The sequence below is a fragment of the Andrographis paniculata genome, unplaced genomic scaffold (genome assembly GCF_009805555.1).
Source record: "Andrographis paniculata isolate CXL003 unplaced genomic scaffold, ASM980555v1 Contig53END, whole genome shotgun sequence".
NCBI classification, from domain to species: Eukaryota; Viridiplantae; Streptophyta; class Magnoliopsida; order Lamiales; family Acanthaceae; genus Andrographis; species Andrographis paniculata.
The window spans coordinates 1449200-1461050 of NW_026137588.1; the positions used below are offsets into that span (position 1 = coordinate 1449200).

General features: G+C 37.5%; 1 protein-coding gene across 1 annotated transcript; it reads left to right on the forward strand.

Moving 5' to 3' along the window:
* The first annotated feature begins 216 nt into the window (after positions 1-216).
* LOC127255119 (uncharacterized) lies at positions 217-10540 on the forward strand. Its single transcript, XM_051280503.1, has 16 exons — positions 217-438; positions 515-3230; positions 3312-3440; positions 3537-3725; positions 3826-3869; positions 4675-4987; positions 5168-5252; positions 5354-5539; positions 6354-6449; positions 7300-7385; positions 7463-7678; positions 7815-8090; positions 8223-8370; positions 8477-8610; positions 9651-9737; positions 9839-10540. The coding sequence occupies exons 2-16, from the start codon at positions 576-578 to the stop codon at positions 9923-9925; spliced, it is 4731 nt and encodes a 1576-aa protein (XP_051136460.1). The 5' UTR covers positions 217-438; positions 515-575; the 3' UTR covers positions 9926-10540.
* The last annotated feature ends 1311 nt before the right edge of the window (positions 10541-11851 follow it).

Below are 11851 nucleotides of genomic sequence, written 5' to 3' on the forward strand. Positions count from 1 at the left end.
ATACAAATACTAATTTTTACAAAATATTATTTAAATTAAAATTTAAATAAAAAATCTCAATGTGAAATAAAAACGAAAAGGAGTCCAATCAACAACGCAAGGAGAAAAATGTAATTACGGAATATATTGTAGGCCGATTCGTAATTAAGCAGCAGTGCAGTGGTATTTATAATTTATACGGTAGTATAAAATAAAAACGTATGTGAGTAAATTCGATGTATTTTAGGCCCAAAGGCAAAAGCCCTCTTTCCCTTCCCCCTTCCCCTTCATCTTCCCACTCCCTCTCTCTGCTCTCGCTTCGCTTCGCTAAACGGGGTAGGTTGGTGTGTCTCGCTCTCCGCATCCACACCCACACCCAAATCCACCATCTCTGCGTCGATATACGTCAATCGGAGAATAACGCCCTCGCCTCGGATTGTTATCCTCCAAGATTTCGGGGTAAATCTCTCAATATCTGCATTTAATACACGATTTTGGTTCTGATTCGGGCAGGCTCTATGTGTGTTGTGTGTAGATTCGATAGCTCTGGCTATTGGATTTATGCATGCAATTAAGTAGGGATTGGGGAATCTGGTATGGGGCACAAGAAGCGGAACGTCGCTCCTCGCTCCAGGACGTTGCAGTCTCCGTCTTCTGCGGACGCTGGGGTTCCGAACCCCGACCAGTCGCCGGACGCGGCGTTGGCGACTTTGGAGGCGGCGAGGGATTCGGAGGGGAGTAGCAATGCAAACTCTTTGTCTTCTTCTTCTTCTTATGCTGCAGTGAAGACTGATTGTGACCGGGCGCTCACGGCTTGGCGGCGGGGAAACCACACCAAAGCCCTTAGATTGATGAAGGATTTGTGTTCGAAGCACGAGAATTCTCCGCACCTGGCCTTGATTTACCGCGTTCAGGGTACTGTTTTGGTGAAAGTAGCTTCTATTATCGATGACACAAATTCCAAGCAGCGGCATTTGAAGAATGCCATTGAGAGTGCGAGGAAGGCGGTAAGTCTGTCTCCTAATTCTATTGAGTTCGCACATTTTTATGCAAACTTGCTGTATGAGGCGGCCAATGATGGCAAGGAATATGAGGAGGTTGTGCAAGAGTGTGAAAGGGCTTTGGCGATTGAAAATCCTGTGGATCCTGCCAAAGAGAGTTTGCAAGATGAGAACCAGCAGAAGATATCTACTCCTGAGGCGCGAGTTGCTCATGTTCAAAGTGAGCTCCGTTCATTAATCCAGAAATCAAATATTGCATCTATTTCTACTTGGATGAAGAATCTGGGCAATGGGGACGAGAAGTTTAGGCTGATTCCGATCCGGAGGGTGCCTGAGGATCCCATGGAGCTGAGATTGGTTCAAGCAAAGAGGCCAAATGAGATTAAGAAGGTGGCAAAGACACCCGAGGAGAGGAGGAAGGAAATTGAGGTGAGAGTGGCTGCAGCTCGCCTATTGCAGCAAAAGTCAGAATCGTCTCAGTTGAGCAATAATGGAGATGAGAGTAGTAACAGTAGCAAGGGGGTGGATTCTGGTCCTGGATCTGGCCATAGAACAGGAGAAAGAAGGAGAAGTGGAAATGTGAGGAAAATTGCATCTGCAGATGAGAGGATAGATTGGGTCCGATCATATTGGAATTCGATGATTTCGGATAGGAAAAAGGAATTGCTAAAAATTAAGATATCAGATCTAAAGGCTCATTTCAGTTCATCAAAGGATGGGTCACTGATTGAAGTTCTCAATGAAGCTTTGTCTTTTGGGGAAGCACATAAAGTGTGGAGGTTTTGGACATGCTTTCGGTGCAATGATAAATTTGCTGATGCTAATTCATTCATGCAGCATGTTGTGCAGGAGCATATGGAGAATTTGCTTCCCAAACTGCAGTCAATCTTGCCACAAAATGTGGAGAATGAATGGGCTGAAATGCTTCTTAACTGCTCCTGGAAACCCTTGGACTTAAATGCTTCGATTAGGATGCTTGAGAAACAACACCCGAAGTCTAACATACCTGATGGATCGTGTCAGAGATATGGAGGAGACAATTTGATACAACGTTCTGTTGTGACTAACTCTGAATTGGAATCAAATTCATCACCTCAAGACAAGAATTCTGGTGATAAATGCAATGGTAATGCTGATGACAGCAGACAGTTTGATGATGTGGAATGGATGGACTGTGATGGAGATAATAATTTGAAGGAAAGCGTACTTCATGAAAACTGGCCTGTTTCTGATGACCTAGACCGCTCAAAGCATTTGGAAAAAATCCATGCTATTTTCCAGACACTTATCAGAAACAAGTGTTTGGCATCAAGCCACCTAACCAAGGTTGTGAACTTTGCGGTGGAGGAGCTCCAGGGTATAGGTTGTGGTTCACAACTTTACTCCTACATCAACCAAACTCCTCTGTGCATCTGTTTTTTGGCTGCAGAAGAGCTCAAGAAAATCCTGAAATTTTTGCAGGAAATTGCTCAGTCTTGTGGATTAAATCGTTATTCAGATAAAAGTACTGGGGGAGAAGATTTAAACACTGATAAACAGGGTGTTGATACTACAGAAAAGATCATTTTCAGCCAAGATGCTTCTTTTCTGGTGCTTGATGAGAAATTTCTTCCCTGCAAGACCCCACAGTACTCATCTGAAATTTATGCTCTATCTACTTCTTCTCATATCAGATATGAGAATGGCATTGTTCTTGATTCAGATGCATTATTGTCCTGGATATTTAAGGGTGCTTCGAGTGGTGACCAGTTGGCATCCTGGAAACATACAAAAGAGGAGAAAACACAGCAAGGCATGGAAATCCTCCAGCTGCTTGGAAAGGAATCTTCTCATTTGCAGAATTTGTGTGAAAGAAAATGTGAACATTTAAGCTATGAAGAGGCATTGCAGGGTGTAGAGGATCTGTGTTTGGAAGAGGGAAAGAAAAGAGAACATATGGTTGAATTTACCCGCCAAAGTTATGACACGGTCCTTAAGAAAAGGCGGGATGAACTTTCCGAACATGAACGTGAAATTGGAGCTTTCAGCAACAGATTTGAGTTAGAGGCAGTGTCAAATGTTCTTAAAGATGCAGAATCTTTAAACATAAACCAATTTGGTTTTGAGGAAACATATAGCGGTGTTACATCACATCTCTGTGACCTGGAATCGGGTGAAGATGATGACTGGAGAACAAAGGACTACCTCCATCAGCTGGACTCTTGCATAGAAGTTGCTATACAGAGACAAAAAGAACAAGTTTCTATTGAGGTTTGACATAGTAGTTCTTCCTTTACTGATTTATGTTGGATTTGTATGTTGAAGCTGTATCTCACATTTATCCGCATTCAGATCAGTAAAATAGATGCAAGAATTATGCGAGCAGTTGCAGGAATGCAGCAACTTGAGGTTAAGCTTGAGTCAGCATCTTCTCATGATTTCCGTGCAATCCTAATCCCTCTAGTTAAATCATATATGCGGGTCAGTATATTATTGAACTCCATTTCCTAGTACATTACCATCTTATCCTTTTGCATTTAATGACAAGCTGGAATTCTACAATTACTGTTATTCTAGGCCCGATTGGAGGATCTGGCAGAAAAAGATGCTACTGAAAAATCTGATGCTGCCAGGGAGGCATTTTTAGCTGAACTTGCACTTGATTCTAAAAGGGGTGCTGGTGCTGTTGATAGTTCGAAACACATGCATGAGAGGACAAAGGACAAGAAAAAGAGTAAAGATAATCGTAAAAGCAAGGAGTTGAAGGTTTGAAGCTTATGATTGAACCTAGCCGTTGTTTGAAACAATTAGATACACATTCTTCCCAATTTTAGTTTTTCTCAAATGCTGGTTTTTACTACTGCAGATTGCTGATAGTGATGAATTGCAAGATCAGACTGCTGAAGGGATGTATGTCTCTCTTTCTATCTTGAAACACACCACTTGCATGCACAAAGTACTTTGTATTTTATATGAACTACATTATGTGCAATGTTTTAAGCTTCTTTTTTTTTTTTTTTTTTTTTTTCTGAAGCCAACCTCCTCCTTATTTGTCTTTGAGCTTTCATCATGATTGGGACCTATGTTTTGTTGGGAACCTAATGCCGGAGAAGCTGCTAATTTCATCTCTCCTATGGTTTCTTGCTAAAATCCATCTTCTATTTTGGTAGATTATATGTCTGGGCTTTGATCCTTCAGTGAACTAAACCTGTAATTCTTTCTTTCAATATGACCTCACTCGTCTGTCGCCTTAATTTCTTTCGTTATATCGTTCAACAATATTCTATCAGGGTTTATTTCTCCATTACTTCAGTGTGCTCATGACAGTGTTTCAAGCAATTGCACTTTGGATTAAACTTTTGAGTTGGTGCAGTTTAAGATTGAGTTCCATTTCTTATGCTGGGATATTTAAAGATTCCAGCAATCTAGGAAACTAAAAGCAGTGTAAAGATAGAATGTTCTTGACACAAATTTATTATTTAGGTAGTCTTGATTGGGACCACTAACTTATTGAATAAAATATCCTGGCTTCTGGTTTCACACCTCAGATCTGTTTGGGTGAATGTTTAATTTCCACCTAGGAGATCTGCTGAGACGGACAATCTATTATTTTGTTACTGTTGTGCACTTCTTGCAGAGTTCTTTCTCTCTTTGGTTATTTACTAATGGTTTTCCTCTGAGATTTATATTTAATATAAAACTAATGTTGCTTCAGATCACATGAAAATGGACAAGATGAGGATGGTCTAGGTTCTGGATTTGCTATCCCTGGACCTGATGATGCTTTACAACTTCAGGAGGAAGAATACAAACGTAGAATTGAACTTGAAGCTGAAGAGAGAAAGCTTGAAGAAACTTTGGAATACCAAAGGCGCATAGAAAACGAAGCAAAAGAAAAGCATCTGGCTGAGCAACATAAAAGATATTCAAAAGCTAGCGATTATGCAGAAACAATTATTATGGCAGATGCTAATTTGAGTCACTGCAATGACAGCAAGCATACTAATCAACAATTAGCAAATATGAAGGTTATACATGCTCTTTTCTAATTTTACCCCTCGCGTGATTTCCCACAAAGAAAGTTGCTGCCCCCCCCCCCCCCCCCCCCCCCCGCCTTTTTTTTCTTCTCTCTCTTGAAAGTTCAAAAAGTTTATGTAAGAAAAGAAATCAATATTTACATGAGGATGTGTAATATGACATTTCTGTAGGTACCCTCCATGCTCAAGGATGGAGTTACCAGGGTTTTGGAGGAAACACCAAAGAATACTGCAAATGGGGATATACCGAGGATTGGTATCATTTTATTTCATGAAAATATATTTATTCAGCCTTTTGTTGATATTCTTTTTGTATAACATAATCTGATATGCAGTGTTGTACATCCTTTTTGGCAGGCTTACAAAATGAAAATATTCCCCAGGATGATGGATCTTTTACTGATCGACGACCGGGACGAAGAGGCAGGAGAAACAGAGTTCCAAACAAATTGATTGATGGAAAGTCTCTAACCGTGACTGCAGACAAGGAAGATAAGGATCCTAGTAGATCTGCATTTGATCAAAATTCTCATGATGGTAGAGGTGCGTACCTGTAAACAAGTGTACATAGAGTTTTTCATTGAGATGAATCAATAGTTTTTCTTTGATATATTGGTATCTTGGTTGTGAAAGAATGTGCTTTTTGCTTGGACTAGCGAGGAGCTGTTAATATTGTTACATGCTTTACTGTTGGCTAATGGCTCATGTAGCCAATCGAGTTTTTGCTTTTCCTATGCATGATTTCTATTCTTTTCTTTCTATGTTGGTCTAAATATAGTATCCATCCAGAACTCATTCTGGTGGTTGTGGACCCATGTCTTTATATGGAATCTGTTCATGTCTTGTGAAAGCATGTTGGTAAGTCTTTGCTATATCCATCCCAAAGTTCTGTTGATTTCAATAAGCCAAAAGTGTGATGACTGCCCCTCTTTTTTTCAACCATAGAGTTAGTTATGCAAGTGTGATCTTTTGCTTCTCTTACCTGACTGAATGGATTATTAATACCTCGGAAGCAGTCACTGTGGATATTTGAATCTTGCCATAACTTGTATGACTGTTTGCAAAACCTAGAGGTTTTGAATAGTTTCTATGCGATACCAATTGTATCAACTGGTTGTATTTCTGGAAAAATCAGCTACTCCTATTCTGATGCTGGGACCTTGTGGCTAATGTTTTATGTGGTGAGGTTGATAAAGTTTTCCTAATCTAGGCAATCAGTTTACCCCTTCCTTATCCTCAGATCACCCTGTCTATCAGTTGCGGCGCTCTATTCCACTGATTACATTTTTGTTTGTGGTCATGTAACTGATTATATTATGCTGTAATGAAGTTAATCCTTTTATTTAAAATTTTGTAGATAATGAAGAAAAAACATTGAAACAGATTCATGTGGAGGAAGAAGATGAAGAAAGGTTCCAAGCAGACCTTAAGAAAGCTGTAGACCAAAGCCTTGGTATGTTTTTTTTCCTGTGTGTGCTTATATTGAGGGGAAGGGGGAGGGGTGGTTTCGGGAATTCGGAGTTCAATTCTTTTTCTTCCGTATTAATTGGATTTTGGGTTTTGTCCCAAATTTATTATTCTGATATCCTTTTTATGATGTCAAATGATTTCTACCATTTTATTCAAGTGGAACTGAAATAGCTAAGCTTTCACTGCCCTTTTAAGTATCTCATGTAAAAAATATACTGTGTAAAATCATCCAAAGCTTCAATTACAGTGCAGTGAGTGCATTAATTTTGTATAGAAATGAGATGATTAAGTATCTCATGTAAAAAATATACTGTGTAAAATCATCCAAAGCTTCAATTACAGTGCAGTGAGTGCATTAATTTTGTATAGAAATGAGATGATTTGAGCGGGATAAACTTGCCCGTTGCTTGTCATTCAGTGTGCTCAACAACTAATAGATATTTGTCCTTGGTGTTCTTATCAAGAAAATATCATACACTTATTACTATTTTTTACTTCATGCTGCATGAAAGATGCAGAAAAGTAGTGCTATTTGTTGTGCGTTCTAAGTTAACCTGAATGTTTCTTCAGTAGCATCTACAAAACTGTGTATATTGAGTGAACTTTTTCAGTTCCCACCTCAAAAGATTATGGTCAGCACGTGCCAGCTATATTAGGAAAATGAAGTTCCTATATCTGACATATGATCTGTCTTCATTTTTCCACATTTTGGTTTTGCATAGATTACATGTATGATGTATCAAAAATTATTACACCTGATGTTGGATTGGGCAATATATAACCAGGAAGTTTTAGAAGTGGGTGTTTATATATTTCTGATGTGGTTATAACAGAAGATGGTAATGGAGTGGATGTGTACGGGACTGGGCTAAAGAACGAAGTTGGGGAATACAACTGCTTTCTTAATGTCATAATCCAGGTTGAAATTTTAAGCCTGTTGCTCATTGATGTTTTGTTGATAGTTCCTCTCACACATTTGCCTTTGTTATCATACAGTCATTGTGGCACTTGAGACGTTTCCGGGAGGAATTTTTGTGGAGATCATCAGAAGTACATGTTCATGTTGGTGATCCATGTGTTATATGTGCTTTGCGTGGGATCTTTGTTGCTCTTAGCACATCATCAAAGGATAGCAAAGGAGAAGCTGTTGCCCCTACCTCATTGAGAGTTGCTTTAAGCAATTTGTATCCTGATAGTAATTTTTTCCAGGAGGTAACTCTGTAAATACTTATCTTTCTGCTTTGTTGTCGGTGGGACTAATATATTGTAAAATGTGATAGCTTTCCTGTAATACCTTTTGAGCATGGAAGTTCTTGCAACATATTATATAATTGCGGTAATCTTGTAGGGTCAGATGAATGATGCCTCTGAAGTGCTTGGGGTAATATTCAATTGTCTCCATCGGTCGTTCGCTGTTGCATCCGTTGCGTCTGATACAGAATCCGATGATAGTGACAGTGCAGGCTCCTGGGATTGCAAAAATGCTTCCTGCATTGCACATTCGATATTTGGAATGGACATATTGGAGAGAATGAATTGCTACAACTGTGGGTTGGAATCCAGATATCTGAAATACACATCTTTCTTTCATAACATTAATGCCAGTGCTCTAAGAACAATGAAGGTATGTCTTCTTTGCTAGAAGTATCCATATTCTACCTTATTCTTGTATAGTTCTAGTTGGTTATATACTGCACGTATTGATCTATAATTTCTGCAAAATGGCTGACATGTGGTGACTTGCATCACTATTTAGGTTACGAATCTGGAGAACTCCTTCGATGAACTTCTGAATCTTGTTGAAATGAACCACCTGTTAGCTTGTGATACAGAGGCTGGTGGATGTGGGAAGCTCAACTATATCCACCACATTCTCTCCAGTGCACCGCATGTTTTCACTGCAGGTGCCTTTAACTACCAATTTAAATATTTTATTTTGTTTCAAAATTTTTTTTCCCTCATGTTATTTCATCTCTGTTATTCTTGTGAACTGTGCATGTGCCCTCGTAGTTCTGGGATGGCAGAATACTTGTGAGAGTATTGAAGATATAAGAGCCACATTATCAACTTTATCCACTGAGATTGATGTCAGCATCCTGTACCGGGGTCTTGATCCACAAAATAGACATTGCTTGGTTTCAGTGGTATGCCTACCTGATCTTGTTTAATTTGAAGTTTGTTTTTATATATGAAATATTCTTGAGAATTCCAAAATATTCGTAATTGAGTGCCTGAATTGTTCTAATTTTTGCAGCAAAAGTAGGTACTAAACTGAATTTTGAATAGTCGAACCTGGGCCATCTACTCTGCGTGTGTGTTGTTAGTTAGGTTCTTTTTATTCATACATTTATTCTACATGAAAGTGAAACAACCTTGAAATGTTGAGAAAAGGCAGCAGTTTTACTTAGGAAACTTATTCATGATCTGCGGCTGTTACACTTTGGGTGTGTTTGTTTGAAGGATTTTGGTGGATTTCCACTATTCATCCAATTTTTTCCCCCCAAAAACATCAAATCAAACACCTATTTTTCATTTTTTATATTATACTAAAAATCAATTTTACATTCAAAACATCACATCAAACCCTATTTATATCACATCATACAACTATTCAAATTCAAAATTTTTACTATTTAAATCCCAACTCAAAATCCAAACCTCCAAACAAACACACCCTTTATAAATCGAATAGTTTTTAGTTTTGCCCTGATTGTGTCTTTTAGTGTTGTAGAACCGGTGTCTAATGCTGCAAGTATGAGCTCGTCTTATTAGTAGCATAAGACTGAACACTAAAAGACTGTTTGTCGTGCATTTTATTTAATATGGAATCAGATGAGATGCAACTCAATCTTTTAAAAAATCTTATCCATTATCCTTCACCTTCCTCTCGATCTAATTGGATGTTGATATCTATCAGACTGCTCCCCTCATCTTTTGCTTACGCATATCTTCTTTAATAGTGCATTTCGTAATTCAGTTGAGTTTCTAGCTTCTATATTCACTAATTCTGCATTCATTCCAATCTTGTTTTTACCTCGAAGAACTTGCACAAAATCATAAGCCAAATACATGGACGATCGCCTCTTATATGATAAACTTATAAACATTCTTCTACTTGTTAGTGTTTAATCGAGTAAGGCATAGTAGAGCTGTTGATTTCGAACTCTGAACCTTGTGTTGTCAGGTTTGCTACTATGGGCAACACTATCACTGTTTTGCCTACAGTCACGATCATGGGCAGTGGATCATGTACGATGACAGAAACGTGAAGGTATGCTGTTCTAAGATTCTCCAGATTTAATTCGAAACATCTCAATTCCTTTTGTTCCGTGCTTTATACATATATATATATATATGTTTTGTTACTACCAGGTAATTGGTGATTGGAACGATGTTCTAGCAATGTGTGAAAAGGGGCACTTACAACCCCAACTCCTTTTATATGAAGCTGTAAACTAGTATTACACCTAGTTGCTACTAAAAGAATTGAGCTAATCATCTTGCCTGGATTTGTTGATGCAATACTGGTCTCTATCAACCCAAGAGTTGTACTACACAAGGTAAAAAAAAGTATTATGCTAAAGGCAGGGAGGAAAAACGTCCCAAAATAATTCAGGACAAAAGCCGATACTCATTTTGTACTAAGCTCACAGAGGACTCCACCAGCACCTTAGTTTTCTTACTTATATCTGATGTATGGGCTGTCTGACTTTCCTCAATCAATCGGGCTTAAAGATTATCCGATGCAGCGCCTTAAGAAGCCCTCCTTGTATGTCTGTCTTCTGCAGTGCTGGTATGTTCTCAGTCTCATCTCGATCTCTGTTGATGTCACAAACTGAAGTGTATACAAGAAGTTCTTGTACTTAAGACAGTCTTTTTATGGCATTATTAGTGTCATAGAACAATATATATATATATGTATAGATGGATCAGGAAGAACCAATGGGAAGGAAATTTTTGGTGTAGGGGTCATCTTCAACTGACTGTTTTTGTATGGGACCTAATCACAGACAGGATATTATAATCATTTTGGGAGAAATGATTCCTACAAAATATTGAGGTATTTTTTTATTATTATTATTATTTATTGTTATTATTAATTTTCTATGGAAAAAGGGATCATAGGAATGTCACTTAATTTGGCATTGGTATCATATTGTTGAAGTTGTTAAAATGGGTAGTGATTTTCCCTTGAAAGAAGGTTGGCTTGGGCTGTTAGTAAAATAATGATTATAGTTGCAGGTTGGTTTGTCGTGAAAAATTATAGTCCTTTCGTCTATAAAAATTAGTTACATTTCTTTTGTAAATTACAAAGGATATGTAACTAATTTTTGCCAAAATAATATATTCGTGTCATCCATAAATTTTAGTTTATTTATTATTTTTTTTAACTAATTTTATTAAAAGTAAGTACTCCGTACCTAAATAAAATATTCTTGCATTTTTATTATACAACACTAATAGATATTTTTTTATTTTTTAATTTGAATACTTTTTTTGAAAAAAAATAAAAAATAAAAAAATATTTGAATGCCGGATAAAGTAAATATTATTTAAAAATATATAACATTGAAACTAAAATAATTATAATCATCCAGAAAAATTTATAACCATCAATTAAAAATATAAATTATCATTTTGTTTCAAATATATATATATATATTAATTTATAATTTTAAAAATAATAATTATATAATGAAAGATAGGAATGTGGCTTATAAATTTCAATTTTCCCATCTCTTCGGAAAAATGCCAACACAATGGCCTATCAACTAGGCTTCCAGGTCGCTTGGTGCAGAAATAGTGGCATTGATTGTCTTCTCTCTTTGTGATTTATTTTTTTCTATTTCTCTCTCCCACCTTTTCTACCAGCAAATAAATCGGATGTTACCTGTCCCACATGATTCGTCTAGTGTGACTTTCCTGTCGGACTTAGTTTGCAGAGTATTAGGTTCGGCCGGGGGTTTACCCATATTGAAATTGAAAATGGAATTGAAGAAGGAATGAGAGAAAGTATATTTCATTTTATCCAAAAAAATTAGAAAGAAAGTATATTTCATTTTATCCAAAAAAATTAGAAGACAAAGATAAGTGATGATCCTTTTATATTAGATTCTCACACTACATGTATGCGCGAATCTGGGCCATTTATTCTAAGATTAAATCAAGGCCGTACAAAACAATAACAAACAAATCTCAAGACCCCCTATAAGGATGGACCCTATGTAAATCGACAAGGCCCATCTTGGACAACAACAAAGCAAAGCGTGGACCGGCCAAGCTTTTAGTGAAGAGATCTGAGAGCTGAAGAGATGTGGAGATATAGACCGGAAGCAGAAAACCAGACTTGAAGAGATCACGGACATAGTGACAATCCAATTCAAT

What these genes read in the sequence shown, in the direction of transcription:
- LOC127255119 (XM_051280503.1), top strand. Translation starts at nt 576, where the DNA reads ATGGGGCACAAGAAGCGGAACGTCGCTCCTCGCTCCAGGACGTTGCAG. An exon ending in TTCTTAATGTCATAATCCAG is followed by an intron (nt 7,386 to 7,462) that starts GTTGAAATTTTA and finishes GTTATCATACAG; the next exon opens with TCATTGTGGCACTTGAGACG. An exon ending in ACCGCATGTTTTCACTGCAG is followed by an intron (nt 8,371 to 8,476) that starts GTGCCTTTAACT and finishes GTGCCCTCGTAG; the next exon opens with TTCTGGGATGGCAGAATACT.